We start from the raw sequence: 20,751 nt of genomic DNA on the forward strand, positions 1-20,751 counted from the left end.
TAGTATCCGGTCTATGCAGCCGTCTCCTCAGTGAGTGAGGAACTGCGTTCTTTGGTTGAATGATCAGAATAAGTCTGCGTTTCGTCTGCGTCACACAGCTACCACCAGGTGAGAGGAGTCGATGTGTAGCTGAGCTTTGATAGAGCTTGTTAGCCCCACACTCAGCTGCGACTCTGGAAAGACTCTGAGTGAGCTGAAGGTTCAACTCCAGCGTGTCTCTGTGAGGAGCTGCATGTCACCGTGAGCAGCACCGATGCAGCCATCACTCACAGGAACAGCAACGTTTCCACTCAGAGGGCCTCAATCAGCTGCACCAGGGCAGCGGTGTGATTGAAATTCACCCCACGAGGCCCAGGCTGCATCACTTAATGACATCGATTTTCTGGACAATATACAAACGTGAGAGGATTGGAGGCTTAAGAGGTCCTTTATTTATCTAACTAAATGCTGTTTCTATTATTTTATTGATGCCATTTTAAGTGTGATCCAACTGATTTAGCCTCCATCCACCATAAATGCTTATCCAGCTTGGGTTGATCCGCAGATTACCACAACACGCTTTGAAGCACTGACAGATAACCATTTGTCCACTACTCTGGATGACTGTGGGACATGAATTGGTAATCAGCCTAGCAGGCGTGTCCTTGGGTCAAAGAAACCCACAGAGACACAGGAGGACATAGAAGCTCCTCACAGCGAGAAGCTGCAGTTTCCAAACCAAACAGCCTCCTGAGATGTTGCTTCCTCTGTTCAGAGGCTGCAGTTCTTCCACTACAAGCTTGTACTTGTGACAGTCTTTCAGCTCGTCCACACTCATTACTTTCACTTTGTGTGGAAAAAGGTGAGCAGGCTGAAAGCTGCAGGGCAAGTTGAGCTGGATGCTGCCTGGCAGCTAAACGTAACAACAGTCGACTGCATGAAAGGAACGACGACATTTTCAGCACTTGATTTCATTCAGACCGTCCTCTGGCTGCATGCCAACCTTTTAAAGTTGCATTTTCACTGAGCACGTGGCAGCAGACTACGAAGGTCCGCTCAGCAGTGCAATCCAGCAGCCTTTGAACCTCCTGAACACAAGCAGGAGGAAAGTGCTCGTCTCCTCCTGCACAAATGCAGTTTCCCTCAGTAGTAGATGATCAAAGATGTGAGAGGGCAGCAGAAAAGATTTAGATTTGTATTTCAGAGGGAGCTGGTGGATAGATCAAGCTGAGAGCAAGCAAAGCAATGCAGCACTTTTTCTTTTTTTCCCCTTGTTGCAATTAGGGCTGCCACGATTAGTCGACTAGTCACGATTACGTCGACTATCAAAACCGTCGACGACTGATTTAATAGTCGACGCGTCGTTTGAAGCTTTGTAAGATCCTGAAAGACGCAGGAATAAGTAGCAGGATTTAAGAGTGTAATAACGGACTGAAACAGAAGATGGCAGCACTGCATGTACAAGGATGCCAGCTGCCGTTAAACCCCGAAGAAGAAGAAGCAGCTCTGTCCCAGAATTCATAGCGCGGCCCAGCTCAGTTTCCAACAATGGCGACAGCTAGTTAGTTTTAATATTACTCTTATTATTCTTTCTGGGTCACAAAATAAACGTTTAACATATTTTCAGGGAGAATGTAGCTGTGTAAACCTCAAATATCTGCTCAGTTTATCAAGACATCACATGTTTGCAAAAGCGCTCCGACGTTTTCGGAGACGTCTGTTACCCACTAGCTCGATAGCTAGCCGGGGGCTAGGCTAACTAGAGCCGTGAGAACACCGGACTCCCCGCAAATCGTTTTCAAACCCACCGCCGTCTTTCATTACTCAGGTAAACATGATATATGAGTCACTTAGATAACTTAAAATGTTATTGTTTGGCTTTTTGTAGTATTTTATTTGTTCCTGAGTAAATCGGTTTGGCTGAGATTAAAGTTTTTACACAGCTGAATAAACGTCAAGCAGACAGCTGATTATCAGAAGTGTGAGATGCTCCAGAATATACTCCGGTGTCCTGTTATAGTTTAGATAGAAGGAGTTTATTAAACTTCACCGAAACAATCTGCAAATTTCATTAAAATTTAATAAACTATCATCTTGTCTTTATTGTTAGTTAGCACCTTAAACACTTAAAGCTGTAAGCTAATGATAGTTATATAAGAGCAGATGCTGCTGGTGCAATAAGCTGTACGTCTAATGGATCTGATTAGTCGACTAATCGCAGAAATAATCGGTGACTAGTCGACTATCAGAATAATCATTTGTGGCAGCCCTTGTTGCAATGAAGAGAACATCTATATGTGCAAGTCTACCCACTGCAGCCACGTCTGATTGGTTGTCCAGCGTGTCTCAGTGTAGAGTCTGCAAAGGACCCTGGCTCTTACTAGGGCTGGGCGATATATCGAGTTTTTTAAAAATATCGAGATATTTTCATATGAGATATAAGATGTGACCATATCCTTTATATCGATATAGTCTATGTTACGTTATAATTATAGTTGTGGAGCCACAGGTTTGCCTCTCTTTCGTCCACTTTTGTCTCTACGCAACGTTACTCCGCCTCTCCTTCACTGAACACAACTCCCCCTCCTCCCCCATCGCTTCACCTGCAGGCAGCGACCAGATGGACACGGCAAATCTCCGTTAGCGAGTTGTGGGGCTTGACGGCGTCAACGCGCTAACGAGCTAACCACGCTAACGCCATGCAGCCCACAGGGGCTGCACGGCCTAAAATCCTTTCATTTTCTCAAATGTTGACAGCGCGCCTTATGTATGTTCTGGTTGTGCTTGATGGCCGCGAACCGATCTTAGGTGGAACACGGCGCTCAGCAATCTGTCAAAAATGTTTTACAACTTTGCTAAGCTACGGAGCTGCACCGCTTGATGGGTTGTCGGAGCATTACGGCTGAGCCTCGCGGAGTGATACGTACTGTGCTTCGACGTAATATTACCCTACTGTGTATAAGGACCATAAATGGCAGCTGTTCAGAGACGTGGTTATGAAGCGGGAACAGAGCAGCTGTGAAATCTTTGTTATTGTGCTCAGCGTCTGTTAGTTTACATTCTGACTGCACAGTTGTGAGCTCTTTGTTATGCACAAAAACAACATTGTTTTCTTTTATTTATGGAGCATTATTTTTAATAAATGCTGATAATTTATTTTTGAGTAATTTCTTCATGTAACTCTATGCTCTATGTTAATAAAAGTGCCTGTGTGACATCTGGGACACAGTGTGACTAGAACTCTCTTTTTGTTCTTAACTTATGGCTTTAAAAAAATATCGAGATATGAATCTTGGGTCATATCGCCGAGTCCTGGCTCTTACTAGTGAAATGTTTCTGCCGCTAAATTGTTCCTGCTGAGATTCAAACTTTTTCCTGAACCGTACGATGTATTTTCATGTATTTTCATTCTTTCCATTGGTATCCATGGTGTCATCATTATTATTAGAGATGATAGTGATGTGAAAAATACATGCGAGTCATTAAACCATCATGTCCAACCAGCCTGTGAAGTCACAACAACAAACCTGACCTGCTTCAGTTGGATCGCTCCAACATAGTTATTCACACGACAAAGAGCCTCGGTTCAAATATGGAGGAGATGCAAATCCGTGGGTTGCATCACGACGGGCATCCAAATCTAATACGTGGGATTTGATTTTATAGACTTTGTGTGAAGGAACCAAACTATTCATGTCGTTAATGGTTGTTGTAGCCAACCGATGACAGGAAGAGAGGATGTCGGGCATTTTTTAAACGTATCGTATAAATAAAGAGATAACTGCAGGATTAGCTCAGAGCTGACTGGCGCCTGGTAAAAGTCTAAATGCACTTTGAGACTTAACATGAATGGCTTCAGCAAAAAGATATTAGTCTCTAAATGTAGAGCTCAACAGAGAAACCAGAGTAATAACAGCTGCTCGTTTAGGTCAAAATGTCCAACCCAGTTATGCCTGTAGCCATGGAAACATCGTGGTACCGTAACAGAGGACTGGACGAGCTACATGTTTACATGTACACAGTCTACACGGTTACATTTGGCCTCATGTGATTGTCACAGCTCATCAAAGGCACAAATGCACAGCTAGTCTTCATTATACATCAAACTTTATTTGCAGCAGTTCATTCTGGACACAAAGTTAAACAGCTTGTTTTTCCTGTACTGGCTTTTAAACAACTCGTGTAACGAACGTGTGAAAGAATACAGAGCTTTGCTTTATAGTAGCATCTATTTTTAGCCGTCTCCTCCTCTGCTGCTCATGCAAATGTGTCCAGATTATGCCCGGCTCATTCAAATAGGAGCCTGTCTATTGCAGCAGCAGCATTAGGTGGTGGTCAGGGAGACGCGTACTTCTGTTCCACTGCAGAAATAAATGTTTGTATTAATCAAAACATGTTTTTAAAAGATGAATGAGATTTCAAAGGAGGGATGTGGACGTGTCAGAGACATGTTTGTGTGGTTGGATCCCAATATCACAGTCACATGCAGGACTGTGGCAGCAGCATATTACTGGACACAGTTTCAGATGAATCGAAGGCAAACGTGTGAACTGAGCACAGAAAGATGGAAAAAATGAAATTGAACGGGAACATTCGACTTTAAAAATGACCATCAAGTGTATTTAGTGTGCTTCTGGCCTCCTGTCACATAATGCTTGAGCAGTGACAGACTTCAGTAGTTTTCACTGCACGACTCACAGGTTTGATGCATAAGAAATCAACGTGGACACATCCTCTACTGTCTGCTCCCAGCCTCTAACAGCAGCTGTACCAGTAGTGCGGTTGTTGCATTATTGCTGTGTTTTCGTAGAAACGCTTTCATTGATTCTCAAAAACTCAAACACAACATTTCTTCTCAGTGTCCTGTTGCTTGGAAAGAAGAGAAGTTATTGAACGGTGACTAAGTACCATGTTGTAAGGTACTGGTTGGCCACAAGCCACCATCAGACTCTGTGTTCAGCTCAGAGCAATCAGCTGTCAGTGTGTTCGTGTTAGCACCACCAGGACTCGCCATGGCAACAGGCAGATAAGTGCAGGGCCTCCTTTTTAATGTTAAAGTTTTAATTCAGTCTGGAGGAATATCTGCGTCTGTCACTGCTGACTGTGATACTGAAAGAAGCGTCGTTTTAGTCGTTTTTTAGCATGAGATCTCTGATGCTCGGCAGTGTAAGCGTTTCTCCTGGGATCTGACATCGGTCTTCACTGATTGGGTGGTTGCTCTTTCACTCAGTTACTGTTAACAGGAAGACTGGCCAATAAAAAACGTCACCTTCAAAGTCTGTGATGAAGATAAGGTTTGTATCAGGCAAACGTGCTATGAGAGATTGCAGAGATGTTGAACATTTTGGTGTCACTTTGGGAGGATGAGCGTGTTTAAAAGTAACTCTGATCAAGTCGGGACAAAGCAAACCCCTATAAATGGATCTGAAACAGACCGAACTGGACCGTGACTGGAGCGCAGCTACATCCAGTCTGAATCCGTGACCCTTATCTGGCGTGGTGGTTTGTCCTGCTTGCCTCCGTAGCCTGGTTACGCTGTGTTTTTGGCCCAAGTGCTGAAACGTTTTCTTGCATTTTGTGCGTAGCAGTGTGTGTATAGCATGTGTTAGAAAAGCTCAGTTTTTGTGACTAAGTTGTCGTTTGACACGGACAGACTGCATTTGCTCTCTGCTTGTGCAGTAGACATGGTGCACAGACTTGCTGTCGTTGTACACAACAGGTCGTGACAGGAACGTTTGTAATGTGACAGCAACCTCCACGAAAAGCTGGGTGGAACAGCTGCCAGCTAGTCGCTGAGCAGCACATTCCTGCACGCTCTGGGAGCCGTGCAAGCCCGTACCTGCTTGGGCACATGTGCAGTAGCTCTAATTGCTCCAGAAAATGCAAACAACTGGGTGTGATGCCAAACCCTTAGAAACTCTTGCAAAACAGAAGGAAAGAAAAGCTGTATGCACACCACACTGTCTCTGCAAATATGAACCTGCAGAGAGATGAAAGCTTGTCACCCTGCGATGAGTGCTTACATCAGCCAGGGTAGAAGACCAGCAGAAGGCTCGAACTAACCGAACCCTGGCCTTTGAAGGTTCGACCCATCATTTTCACGTCTGCATGTGTAACATTGTAAATGCACACGATTCTATTTCGTACTTAATCCTAGTGTAGACAAAAACAAATCAACGCTCCAAGGAATCTCCTGCCTTCTCTGCTGTACGCCGGTCTCTGCAGCCATCCAACACATGCATAACTCGGCACACAGCATAATGTCAGGCAAGCTGGAACAGATCTGTCAAAACGACAAAGTCTATACCAGCGGGGGCATTGAGGGTGGTCGCAGAGCCGTCGCGGGGGGGCCAGCAAAGGAAGTGTGGGAACCACTGCTGTACACCAACATGAGCACACACTTCACTACTGTACTTGAAGCCTTCATGGCAGTAAGCAGGGCAGCATTCCCCAGAGGGGGACGATCCAAACCCTCAGTATGTGACCCTGCGACCAGAGTACCTTTGATAAGCAGGAGCCTGAAACAGAAGGATTCCTGCCGAGTGCCAAACCTGCGCTGGATCCTCAGCTGTAATTATGCAACAGAGCTGCTTTGTGACCTCCGCAGTGAGAAGCCCCTGAATGGTGTCTAAAGACATATTACCTGCATCATCTGCTGGCTTTGAGAGCGATTGTGCAGCTGCTGTGATGAAGCAGCCAAACTGCTGAATAACAAGACTAACAGGCCTCAGGACTGCAGTGGAAGCGGCACCAGGTGGGACTTTAGAGCTTTTGTCGACTGTAGTTTAGGACTGAAGGTAATTTGGGACCTTGTGACAATTATCTCTTCACTTTTACAGACACAAGTGCTGCTTTCTCTGCTGGGGACGTGTTAGCTGTGGAAACAGGTTTGAAATATCCATACAGAGCATTTAGTTCGTCCTTGCCCAGCCTGTACAGCACACTGAAGGCTGTCTATCAGTCCTGCATCGAGTCAGCGGATCTAAGGCAGACTCTATTATTACTGTCAGTTTATCCTCTTTTCATTGTTTTGGTGTGGCGTCACACACAGGATCAGTTTCCCTGGATAGATCTGTTAGTTGGTAGACCATGCTCAGGCACACTTCCCTCTGTCCTGGTCTTTGCTGCTGTAGCTCCCCGACAGGTGGGAAATGTAAAAATATCATTTTTATTGAAAGGTGATTGGAAAGAAATTGAATTCTCAGCTGAAACTGTGTCGAAGCTTCTGACTCTTCCCCCTCGTTAGTGAGACTGAACAGTCACTGTGAATGGCCGAGTGCAGACGAGTGCATTCTGCTGATGGAAACTGACCCTGGATCAGAACAGTGATGTGGGGTGTATATTGTGTTGGATGTTTCTGTCGTACTTGAAACTCTGAGCCTTTGGTCGCACGGTTCTTATTCGTCTCTGATTCCTGACTGATGTTGTTTATCAGTCATTCATGGTCACATGGTCAGAGCTGACTGATGACCAGGTTCACCTGTTTGCAGTCAGACAGACGCAGTGATTGTTCATTCTTCTTCTGTGGTGGATGACCAGCAGCAGTGATGTTTCATCAGAAGATGGGGTCACCGTTATCCGTCCCACGCGTTGTCTGAGGCCTCTGGTGGTGGTTTCCTCTTCTCTTCCCTGAGGCCGAGCTTCCTTTGACCCTCTGGCAGCACTCACCACCTGCTTTGGGCTTTTTGTTGTTGCTGTGCGACTGTAGACAGGATGCTGTTCGTAGTCTACACTTTTTAAAGAAAATTAGACTCGCAGGACGTAAATGTTTACCTCAGAAATATGTGCTCTCCAGTGGACCTGCGACCTTCTTCCACTCTCTCACACTCACCCGACAGTGACTCACTCAAATGTGCGTCACTGTTGGCACAGTAAACAGTTTTTATGAGTCAGTGTGGCGGCTCGTAGAAAGCTGCACAGCGACTCTGTTACAAGCTTCCATTAAGTTAACACGCCCGAGGTGTCCGAGGCTCAGTTGTTCCTGAAAACAGACGCCAGCGCTTTCCTTACCTGGTGCCAGGGGCGCTTCTAGGATCAGAGCTTTGGGGTGCCGAGCACCCAGAGAGCTGCCCAGCCAGGCAAGGTAACCTTTACTCGTCACGATGAGACGTCTTCCCCGTCTTCCCCGTCTCTGTCAGTCCCTGCATCCCTACATGTGTGTCCCGAGTTCCCTCTGACTGTGTCCTCGGTGCATTTAAACCTGTTCCTCTCTGTCCTCGTCGTCTGCTGTCCTCGTCTCCGCTATCAGGCATCATTATTTTACCATCTCTGTGCAAGTCTGCAAATTTCTTTATTAAATCATGAGATTCCTAAATTCATCAAGTCTCTCTGTGCCTGGGTCACAGAACATGACATCACTGTTTTCTACATTTGAACAATTTAATCCCACATGTGTGAAAGAAAAACACTTTTTTAAAGTCTGTAACAAAACCATCAAATCTGATCAAGGTTATTTAAACGCTGCTAAAGAAGAATGGACTGGAATTAAAAATGCATATCCTGACCTTCATTACTGGTTTATTAATAATGAATGATGCTCACAGTGAGGAAGGAGTAAACTGAGTGCAGTTTATGGACAGATTCACTTTTAATGTGTGTGTTTAATATAATACAGACACATAAAAATGATCCTGATGGCTGCAAATCAAAGGTCCCCCTGATTTAAGTGTAGATGTGTGGAGTTCACAGCAGCACGTGTGGGGTGATACTGACACACTGGGGACAGACTGCAGCTGTGGTTGGATGGAAACCTGCAGGTCAGAGGTCACTGTACATGGTCTCGGATTACCTTTCTAAGAACTACAGCTGATTACATCAACTAGCAAAAATCTGCTTTTCCTCAAAATATTTTCACAATAAAAGAAAACAGTAAAGTTTCCCTGAAGTGCTGTAAGTTACAGGATCTCCTGTCAGATAACTGGAGAAGCCCTCTGTGCCAGGAGGGGCTGGATGGCCTCGACCCTCCATGCAGTAATGTGCTGGGTCACTGGGGACCAGTATGGTGACCGGTACTGGCAATGCTGTGTTAGGAACGTCTGAAAGGTTGCATTGTACGTTGAGAAAAGTCATTTTTGCAACCCATAAATATACATATAAGACTTCTAAGAGCTGACTGTGGGAAGCATCAGCCTAAATCTGGCTCTTTAAGGGAAATCCAAACGCTTCATCCCCTCAGCTCGAGCAGGCTCTGTGCAGCACACGGTCTCACTTAGCTAGCTGCATTGTGACAGGTCATGTATTAAACTGCTTCCAATCACACCTGCACACGAGAGCCTGGCAGCGTCTGCAGCTCCACCACGACATGAAGCCACGGTCATCATGAGCGCTGCTAAAGGATCTGCCACTGGAGCAGACTGAGACAGCCGCACGATCGGCTCACTGACGGCGACTGTTTGTATCGCTCACGTTCTCATGGCGAGCCTGTGCGGGCTCCTCGCCGTGCACGCAGGAAATGTGCTGGAAATGCTTTGTGAAGAGGAAGCCTTGTCTTTGTCCCCAAGCCTTCTTTCATTTGCAGCTCCCTCCCCCAGGCTGCTGGGCTCCTCGGGGGTTACTCTCTGTGATACCAGCATGGGGCCTGTTGCTGTTTTGTTCTTTGCTAAATGCATGGGGCAAAGATAAATAATCACGTCTTTTGACGAGATTTAATGAACCACAGGTGTTTCTCTGTGGAGGAAAGGTCAGAGGTCATGGACTGCAACCCGCTCTCTCACTGCAGCGATGCTGCTGTGGCCGGATCGTCTGTTTGGGGACCAGATGTGCTTCACAGAGCTGTGGAGGCGGCTCCTTCCATCCAGTGGACACGTTGAAAATAGCTGTCGGCCTCATTCTGGCGCCTGATGACGCTGTTCAGAGGCTCATCGGGGGTTTGTAAATGGGCCAGTGTCACAGCGCGGCCTCACAACTTTGTTCGTTTCATGAAAAGTGTCACTGTTACAGGACTCCAGGGCTTTATTCTTACAGCTCATGTGGTCTCTTATAACACAGGTACAGAGACAGACAGAGCTGAGGACTGACGTACAGGACGTCCATCTTCATGCTTTGTCACATGTGATTTTGAATGGATGAGTTTGTCTTTGATGGTGGAAGCAGCCGGCAGCTCTTAGAGGAAGCGTGCACCGATGAGGCTTTGGGGTCGGCGTTGCCTCCATGAGCAGCTCCAGCATATCGCTGAGGTTGATGGTGCAACCAGGAGAAAAATGTAAACATGAAGACGCACAAACCTGTTTGTGTCGCCGTGTTTGATTACAGACCCGCAAATACAACTGTTATTTACTCAACACGCGGTGCACTGTTAGCACTGGACATGCCAAGGCATCCTTTTACACTCGTGTGTGTTACGGAGCTGAACTGAGCAGAGTCAGTCTGCTCGTCCAAGCAAACGTGGACGGTGGATGAGGACAAGACAACAACCGTCCCTGTTCTGAGTTTGTTGCTGCTGAGGCTGCTGTGACATCAGTGTCTGCTTCACACTGTGCGTTGTGTTTGTGTGTTTTTAGCTTCACATTTCTTACACGTGGTTCAGCTCGTCGTCACATTTTGATCTCAGACGAACCTGATTGGATCCAAAATGTTCAAATGCTGATTTCATGTATCCAGAGGAGGAGCTGTCCAACCCTGTGTCAACAACATCCTCGCCCCTAAACTGACACCCGGCTGGAGACGGTCACGTCTTAATTCAGTCAGTGTTTCTGAGGATGATGGGCACAAGTCTGATATCTCTGTGATTTTACAGGAAACCTGTCAAATCTCTAAAACCCTGAGAAATGAGGAAGCTGAAGATGCTGTCACAGCACCGTAAGACCTCACATTGTGCTAAATTAATGTTGAACCATTGCACGTTAAACACTTTCAGTCGACTTGGATGTTTTTCTTACTCCAACCTCTCCACGTTGGCTTTGGCGTGACTCAGTGAGGTTGTCCGTCTCTTGGCCATGTGACGGCCTGACCACGGCCGTGTGGCAGCTGGACTCGGTGGCATTGATGGATCGGTGCTAATATTAAAGAGCTGTTTCATATTGGTCCACATAAAAAGAACAGGACTGAGCCTCCAGTGTTCGGAGGTGCTGATGCTCAGCGCAGCACTCATGCTGCTAATCCTGTTACGTCACAGATTAGCGGCGTGCAGCCACACGGAGAGAGTGGGTGATGTCGGGACAAGAACATCCCCCAGTGAGCACCGGTCCCTGCAAAAGCACAGCCCATTGGTCCGATTAGGAGCTGAGGAGACGAGGTGTGATTGGAACATACAGCAGCTGCTACACAACATCTGCACTAGTCTGTGGTCTCTCTAGATTAGGATCAGTGTGGAGTATAGACGACAGCATGTGGTTGCATGTGCAGTTTGCTGCTGGGATGTAGCAGTTACCTCCTCCAGCTGCTCTTTCTTCATTTTTCCATCACAAATACAGCACGATGTGTGTGCAGTGTTTACTCACAGTGACCTCCAAAGGTCACAGTGAGAGACTAAACATGCTGTATGCGAGTCAAAGCTTATGGCCTAATGGGGCCTTTCCACAGTTTAATGGTTTCATCAGAGTAACAATGGCTCATCAGCACAAAGTAAAGATGGTGTCAGACCTGCCAGCGCCCTGCAGACATGTTGCAGCTGAGCCTGATTCCCACTGCCAGTCCAACTTCTTTTTCCATATTTGCACGTGAGGATGATGAGAAGCAAACCAGGTGAGGAGCAGAGAAGGAGATGCATATTCAACAGGATGTGTCATGTCACATGGTTTCATGCTGAGTACAGAGTTTAATCTCAATCAGAATACTTTATTAATCCCAAAGGAAATTACAGCAGGCAGCACGCTGATGCTGCATGTGCACTTACAAAGGAAGCCTCTGACCAACTTTACACAAACATCGACCTGCCTTCTGCATGGAGGGCGTTGGCTGATGATGGCGCTTTGCTCAGGCCTTCATCACACTTAGGACTTAAACTGCTACTGTACCAACTAGGGCTGGGCCATATTATACCGTTCACGGTAATACCGGTATAATGTTAGGCAACGATAGGAAAATGAAATATCGCGATAGAATATGAGTAAAACGCGCATGCGCAGTGCCTTTGTTTTCATACGCACATGGCCGATTGTTGAGTGAAACAGATGAACCAGAATTAGTTTGTACAAATGGTGCAACTTCCGTGATGTGGAACTGGTTTGGTGTTTGTCCGTCAGATACACAACAAAGCACATTTTTTTGCAGAACATGCAAGCGGCCGTCGTTATTGTCGGACTAAGATGTTCTTAAATCTGGGAGTAATCTGGGTCCTAAACTCCGTATGTTCAGGTCAAACAACACTGCAGCATCACTTAGAGTTAAAAACTGTCTAAATTCTTTCATCTTTAATAAAACGATCAGCATTGCTGCTTTACCAGGTGTAACTATAAAGTTTAACTTCCAGGCATCCATGAAAACAAAAGTTATTACATTTAACGGAGTTAGAAGTTAGCAGGAAGCTAGCGGAAGCTAGCGGAAGTTAGCTCGCTAGTTTCCTAAGCATGATATAGCATGTTCTGACTGAGAGATTTCTGAAAAAAATCAAACGTACACCTCTGCTATCACTTCCAACATAAATGAAGACAGGAAACTAAACAGCAGTGACGTTTGTAGGGTTACTGAAGTTGGGCTAGGTGGTATATAATGATGTGCTACGTGATCGCTAGCGACACAGCTATGTTAGCATAACATAAACAGTGAAGCTGGAGGACGAACACTAACACTTTTCCACTTATAAAAGTTAACGTGAAGGTTCCTGATGGTTAGAGACAAATGCAATCGCATGGCAGGATACTGTAAATGGACCAAACTTCAGTCAGGAGAACAACTGAGATAATCCATCCACAATACGAGGTTAGTCATTAATATACTGCAACAACATGGGAATAGAGCAGCTGCAGAGAATTCAACATTAATGAATCAATGGTACAGAAGTGGAGGAAGCAAGAAGAATGAGTTTAATAAAGTTTGATTTATCTGACTGCTTTGTTTCGCTTAATATGTCTTATAATCCCGTGCACCTTATGGTCCGAAAAATACGTACTGCACACTGCAGTTTAATGTTGCAAAGCACCTCTTTTTAACTTCAGTGGATATTATACATGGTTATGCTCAGGATATGTCAGCCCATTTCTACTGGAAATGCCTTTTGGTTAAACTTTCAGCAAGGAATTTGCATTTGCACTGTTACATTTTTATAAAGCTTTAATGTACATAAAAACCAGCTTCTTGTTTAAGTGAAAATAAATGGAAGGTTGTCTTTTTGCGCTAGTAATGTTGTGGAGTTGTATTTTGTCTCGCATCAATTATATCGTCAGTTATATCGTTATCGCAAATTTTCAAATATATATCGTGATAAATATTTTTGGCCATATCGCCCTGCTCTAGTACCAACAACATTAGAAATGCAATAGGGATGCGTAACATCCTGCATGTGGTGCATGTTTCTGTGTGTTATCACACTGATCAGCCTGTGAACCATAAGTGCTTCTAAATTATGACCCGAACTCTAAAACTGCACGTTCTTACAGAAAGCACGGACACGTTAATGTTTCTTTCTGGATTTTCTGCCACAGTCAGAACTGTTGTCTGAAGGTAAGACACGAATGCAATCAGGTAACGTGCTTACACGAAGCTTGTCTTATACAAAAGGCTTCTGGTGTCTAACAGGAAGCAGCTTTGTTGATGCTCCTTCCTGTTGCGCTGTCAGACTGACCCAGTGAAAACATTGAGTCGTGTGGCAGCCTGTGACAGGCTGGTGATCTTTTGGGATGGACCACGGCAACGAGAAGCTTCTGTGCCTAATATTATGGCTGTGATTGACAGCCTTCAAGAAGACGACTGGAATGAAGAACAGGGTAAAAGTGTGAGCGTGGTGGTTAGTTGTCTGGTCCTGAGAACATCTGTAATAACCTTCTTTTCCAGCTGTTTCTGTCAGATGATGCACGTCCGCCTCGTTTAGCGCTGTGAAAGGCGAAGAATAGACTCGCCGCACACGCTCTGCACCAACGGCTGCGTCACGCTTGTGTTTGACGTGCCAGAGCTCACATTTCCTCGTTTCCCAGGAGGGAGGTGCTGTTTGTGTAAACGCCGGTCTGAAAAAGGCTCACACAAATATGGTCTCTCTTTGTTTTTCAGATCACCAGAAGTTGGAGCGCGAGGCCAGGATCTGCCGCCTGCTGAAGCACTCCAACATCGGTAACTAGAGCTCCTGCTTCACTGAGGACATTACAGTTTTATTTATTTCTGTCGACAGTGAACATGAAAGGTCAGCCTTTAAAGGCTGCCCGTGACGTCACATAGCGGCTCTGCCAGGATATTCGCCCGTGCAGCAGCTCTCCTCAATAACTTCATTACTTCAGTCAAATCAGAAGAGCTGAGTCTTAATCTTAGGGTTAGGGCTGCCACAGCTCTCCTGGCTTCTTTGCTCTGTTGAGTCCTCAGAACGAGTGCAAGAGCACACCCCCACTGCCTCATTCCCCAAACTACCCACTGCAGACTCACCCGTCCCTTATTGCAGCACAAGCACAAGGATACTTTCCCTCTGAGCCACAAAGACCTGCAATTATCACCTCAGCAATGACTTTGTGGAAACTGTCATTTGTTTTTCAGTCCTTCTAGTGAAAAAAGAAAGGGACGGGGGAAGTGACAAATGAGGGGATGATGGGGGTTATTTGGTTTGCTGGTCTATTGTGAGCTTGTCTGAATCGGACTAAGCAACACGTGAAATTGGAGGGTTTAGTGTGAAAGTGATGGGGTTTGTGTCCCTGCTCACAGCACGAAACCAAGGCTGACTTCATTCTGCTTTAACGTGGTTTAGTGTCGCACAGACGTGCTGGCTGAACTTACAGGTTACAGAAGAATGCTGCTGTATCTATGTAATGTGCTCTGTTGTGTCAATAACATGAGCTCAGCTCTTAGTCATTTATACGATGTCTAAATCGTGTCTGGACACTAAATATATGTGAACACAGATGAACGGGAATAAAAAGACTAATTTATCTATGAGCAGTTATTTTAGAGATCGTGCTGTTAGATTTACAATGTGTCCATATTTGTTTGATCTTTAGCAAACAAAAGGCAGCTGATTAAGATCAAGTTTGAACAGGTAACCGTACACTTGGCACGCCTCTTACCAGTATCGTCCCAGCAGCATCCAGCTCCACTGCAAGCTCATTGCAGTGACGGATCTCTGATGTCGGCCATGAGAGGAGCTGATGGAAATGCCAAAGATCCCCACAGCGAGAGCGTTCCCTTTGGTCTCTTCATCCACTCGTATGTTGGACTGTCTGAGCTTTCGTGAGCGCTGCTGTTAGAGGAGTCTTTGATAAAGTCCATTATTGGTCACAGCAAACGTGTCTTACATGTGGAGCATGAAACCAGCATGTGACCTGTTGTTTGCCGAGTTCAAGCCCAACATCAATCAGGCAGAATTAGACGTGAAGAGTTCTCGATGTGTTTTCAGAGTAATGAATAAATCGTCTGCAGTTACTTGTAAAGTCTGTTTCCACAGGTCCACAGGTAAAATGAACTGTGTTTAAATTGCTGCTGCAGATCTCTGCACACGTGCAGATCTGAAGTAGAAAAACGCCGTCCTCATCAGCTGCTGGTCACGTGGTGCCGGGGCAACAATGAAAACGTAATTTTCCCCTCCTTCTCCCACAGTGCGGCTGCACGACAGCATATCAGAGGAAGGATTCCACTATCTGGTCTTTGACTTGTAAGTGCTGCCTTTGATTGTTACATGTTCCACTAATGCACCACGAAACACGTGTGACTGCGCAGACCACACCCACATCTCACACAAGACGGGTAACCTCGCCGCTGTCCCATGCACCGCCGCCGAGGCATCTGGGGAGCATAAATGCAGCGTGTTGCTTTACTCTAGGGCTGGGCGATATGACCCACAATTCATATCTCGATATCTTTTAGCTGGATGGCGATATACGATATATATCTCGATATTTTTTAAAGCCATAAAGTAAGAACGAACAGAGAGTTCTTAGTCACACTGTGTCCCAGATGTCACACGGGCACTTTTATTAACATACAGCATAGAGTTACATGAAGAAATTACTCAAAAATAAATTATCAGCATTTATTAAAAATAATGCTCCATAAATAAAAGAAAACAATGTTGTTTTTGTGCATAACAAAGAGCTCACAACTGTGCAGTCAAAATGTAAACTAACAGACGCTGAGCACAATAACAAAGATTTCACAGCTGCTCTGTTCCCAACTTGTACTGCGTGACTGAGCCTGGAGTTTGAAATCCACTTCAGGTGCCATTTATGGTCCTTATACACAGTACGGTAATATTACGTCGAAGCACAGTACGTATCACTCTGCGAGGCTCAGCCGTAATGCTCCGACAACCCATCAAGCGGTTTTTTGACAGATTGCTGAGCGCCGTGTTCCACCTAAGATCGGTTCGCGGCCATCAAGCACAACCAGAACATACATAAGGCGCGCTGTCAACGTTTGAGAGAATGAAAGGATTTTAGGCCGTGCACCACCTCTGGGCTGCATGGCGTTAGCGTGGTTAGCTCGTTAGCGTGGTTAGCTCGTTAACACGTTGACGCCGTCCAGCCCCACGCACGGGGCGATCCACACAGTAACTCGTTAACGGAGATTTGCCGTGTCCATCTGGTCGCTGCCTGCAGGTGAAGCGATGGGGGAGGAGGGGGAGTTGTGTTCAGTGAAGGAGAGGCGGAGTAACGTTGCGTAGAGACAAAAGTGGACGAAAGAGAGGCAAACCTGTGGCTCCACAACTATAATTATAACGTAACATAGACTTTATCGATATAAAGGATATGGTCACATCTTATATCTCGTATGAAAATATATCGATATTTTTAAAAAACTCGATATATCGCCCAGCCCTACTTTACTCCATCTGCTCAGGCACATCCTATACTCCTGCATCCATATAAACATATAAACACGCTGAGATTACTGCTGGCTCACACAGATGGCAGGTATCTGTTCCAGAGTGTTAGGGAAAATATTCTAAAACACTTCTTCAGTAAAGACTCAGAGAAGAGAAACACACAGAGTTCTTGCTAGCAAGGGCAGCTCCCTACTGAGAGACTCCGGTGAGGAACTGCCCTGGTCTTTATTTATACTCCATTGAACGTATGTGTGTGTGTGTGTGCGTGTGTGTGTGTGTGTGTCTGTGTGTGCGTGTGCGTGTGTGTGTGTGCGTGTGTGTGCGTGTGTGCGTGTGTGCGTGTGCGTGTGCGTGTGTGATCAAAGGTGCAGAAAGTCCGTTTTAATTCTGCAACAATCTTGAATTCTCCCAACCAATCACAGCAGATGGCCCCGCCCCTCCCTGAGGTCTCTTCCTGTTAGAAGGGAGTTTCTCCTTCCCACTGTCGCCAAAGTTGTGCGTCCACATTGAAACGGCCGTAAACGCTGACGGCCTGCCTCATTTCTGTCTGCTGCTTGTTTACTCTCCGGCTCTTTGAAGCGTGGCGGCAGAATGACGAGGAAAAGCAGCGAGTTTTTCAAATGGACTCACAATGAGGAGGAGTTGCTGCTGCGAGTAACACAAAAGTACAAAAGCGAGTGAGAGTTAAAGATGTGAAGCACAGCTCTCTGCAGCTTTAACAGAACAATGCTGTGTAACGCCCTCTGCTATCTTTGGTTAATTGGTCACATGACTGCACCACATGACTGACGTGCGTCATCTTTTTCGAAAAGGCTCCGGGTTCGATGTCCACGCTGTGACGCAAAGATGACGTTTTCTAATGTTTCCGCTTTGGAGAAAACGCTGAGTTTTCCTTGACCGGAAACGGCGTCTCAGTGTGGACGGACGCCAAACGGAGAGAAAAAACCTTCGTAGGAGTCAGGATCCTTCCTCCAACGCTGCTCAGTGACTGCCTCCTCCCTGCTGTGTGCCATCAGCTGTTGTTTGCAGTCATATCTGGCAGCCAGAAAGGAAATGGCTTTCTAAACTTGACGAGCAATAATAAGATCAGAGTTGTGTCTCCTTCCTGGCCACGAGCATCTCCTCTTTTCCCTTCATTGAATCATTGCCAGTATGGATGCCGGGAGACTCTCGCAGTGGGTTAAACCACAAACCCTGGATGAGAGAGGGCATGGCTGCAGCACCATCAAGTTGTTAAAGGGCATTTAGCTGATTTACTTGGCTTAACATCGTCTTTGAACATCTCCAGACTCAGCTGCAACCTGATTCAGTTGTTAGTGCCACTTGATTTGATCTGTGTTACTTGGAAAATCTATCTGACTTGAGTCATGGAAATGTTTTCAGCTGGAAGGAATTCCCCTCCAGCTGAAACGGTAATATTGTTGCCTGGCTGCATCTGCTGGGATCAGGGTTTTCCTCCTCGTGTTCCCAGCTGGGCCCAGTCCCTACAGAGGGATGGAGTTTCTGCTCTAACGTGTGAGACACATGTAGCTGTAGCCACTTTAAAGAGCTGACGTCTCTGTGACCAGCAGTAACTTCAACAAACCAGTCTGAATGGGACCAGTGCTGTACGTGTGCTGGAGCCACACATTCCCCCTGCAAATGAAGTGAAACCAGCTTGTTTCTGCTTTTTGTTTCGCTGTGTTCGTTCCCAGAGTCACTGGTGGCGAGCTGTTCGAGGACATCGTTGCCAGGGAGTACTACAGTGAAGCTGATGCCAGGTCAGTGTGAGCTCTTTCCTTTCTGCGTTACTGTAGACGTGTCATGTGACTCGCTCTCCCTCGGCAGCAAAGGCGTATTCATGCAGCCACAGTGAACTAGAGCAGACACACAATGACAGCTGATCACAGTGGATGTTTGCAAAGCTCATCATGCCTCACGTATGCATCTATGCCTTTTGTGCCCCAAACCCTCTGTACCTTTTCTCTGTCCCTTTATGAGGAGGCTCCTTCCTCAGCTTCTGTTCTGCTTATTAAAAATCACCCATAAAGCAAATAATCCAGAGTAGGGATGGGTATCGTTTAGGTTAGGTTAGCAGTGCTTAAACAATGGAAAAAACACAAACTTTGTCCAAAACCTCTCATGTTTAACTGTTTTTTGTAAAAAGATAACAATGTTAGCCTTTTCTGCAGCTATGGGGCATATATGGTATCACTCTTGGCTGGAAGCAGTGCTTAAACAATGAAAAAAACACAAACTTTGTCCAAAAACCTCTCATGTTTAACTGTTTTCCACTTTTTCTTTGGTCATTTTAGCCTTTTTGGCCAGGGTGAAGGGAGTATCTGCCATCAAACAAGAAGACAGCCGCATGTAGCTATGATGGTGTTTGCTAGTTCACCTTACATGCATTAATGTAATAACGTGGTTAGCCTACTCAACGTAAATTACACACAAACAAGATTAAGCTACTCACGCAGAGAAGAACGGCTGCTGCTGCATCATCATCCTCATCATTTCTGCTACACTGGCAGGGCTAGGGGCCAGGACTCTCCTCTTCGGGTTTTTGGGGGATGTTGCTAACTCTGGGTCCGACAGTATCAGCTTAAAGCACTTGTTGCAGGCTGCTGAGTTTGCATCTTTTGCCATCATGGCACCGGACACCGGCACCCATCCCTGATCCAGAGTGACTTTTGTGTAACATGTTAAAGGTTTCCATTGCAGGTTTTATTCCTTCCTGCAGGAGTTATGGACAGTTTCACCTAATTGATGCTGTTTGTGGTGGAGTTTGTGTTTTATATGAAGCAAACTTTGTATTTTCTCTTAACAACTTGAAGGAACAGTTCAGCAGTTCATACGCGTGACTTTATTGAGTGGGTGATGTATTTAGCACACAGATTGGGAGCAGAGGGAAACCCCAGAGTCAAAGAGTACAGCTGCCACCTCAGGCTGAGTGCACGATGGCTGTATGTGATTTTCAGCTTCAGCACTTGTCTGTGGAAGCTTGATGCTTTGGCAGGACTTTACGGTCTGTGCTTGATGTTCTTCAGCCGAGCTCTACGAACGCTTTGGTTAAGCCTCAAACGCTGGTGCAGGTACCTGTGCAGAAATAATTACTGAGGATGCCAAACGTGCAGCAAAAGGTGAGGAACAATGCTGCACGCAGAGAGTGTTAATCGTTTATTCTCAGCAGGCAACAAGACGCAGTGAACAAAATCACATCAGTTTGGTGGCGCCTTCGCCTTCTTCTACGTCCACTTCCACACAGTTTTTGAAGGAAGTCAGCTGGCAAACATCTGGGAGAACTACGCACAGATGTTCTGTGGATGTGGGCGTCCTCAGGTCTCTGATCGCAGACACACTCGATGATGTTGAGATCAGGGGGGCGTCACTTCAGTGCTGCTTGTTCCTCTTTACAGTAACGAGTTCCTGATGAGTTCGGCTGTGTTTGGGCTCCTTAAACAGTCATTCATATTTCTGAAAGCTCTCTTTCTTTACAGCATTTTCCTCACCTGCCTAAGATGTTTGCACAGTGCTGTCCACAGTTTGTCAGACCTGCACAAACGCAGGCTGGTTGTCTAACGGGGCCGAGATAGAGATGGCTCCATGAGCTTGGACAGCAGCAGAAACCTTCGTCAAACACTGTCCCTGGTTCCTGCACCGTAGCTGCTGACAGCTCTGAGTGGCTCTCTCACTGACTTCATACAGCTGGACGCACACGTTTGAATTTATTTAGGATTTTCTCCAATCCTCACAAAGCCAAGAGTCTACATGAAGGCTTAGTTATGTATATACGCCCACAGGAAGTGCTGCAGGAGGCTCTACAGTGACATGCTAATGTGTTGTAGTCATCATGATTGACTACAGCTGGTAGCTTGTCTTTGGATTTGTTTGACAAACTT

The 20,751-nt window shown here is 45.9% G+C and overlaps 1 protein-coding gene across 18 annotated transcripts in view; it reads left to right on the top strand.

Moving 5' to 3' along the window:
• The window catches only part of LOC146576935 (calcium/calmodulin-dependent protein kinase type II delta 1 chain), a 97,909-nt gene that overhangs the window by 44,489 nt on the left and 32,669 nt on the right, over positions 1-20,751 (top strand). For all 18 annotated transcript variants that reach the window (XM_085251306.1, XM_085251281.1, XM_085251363.1 and 15 more), the window contains exons 3-5: positions 14,122-14,181; positions 15,649-15,703; positions 18,568-18,633. In XM_085251306.1, the coding sequence (XP_085107432.1) occupies positions 14,122-14,181; positions 15,649-15,703; positions 18,568-18,633 (181 nt within the window). The remainder of the gene's footprint in view (positions 1-14,121; positions 14,182-15,648; positions 15,704-18,567; positions 18,634-20,751) is intronic.

The sequence above is a fragment of the Mchenga conophoros genome, linkage group LG3 (genome assembly GCF_057382185.1).
Source record: "Mchenga conophoros isolate Kocher_MC1m ecotype Shallow Benthic linkage group LG3, M_conophoros_male_GT1.1, whole genome shotgun sequence".
Classification (NCBI taxonomy): Eukaryota; Metazoa; Chordata; class Actinopteri; order Cichliformes; family Cichlidae; genus Mchenga; species Mchenga conophoros.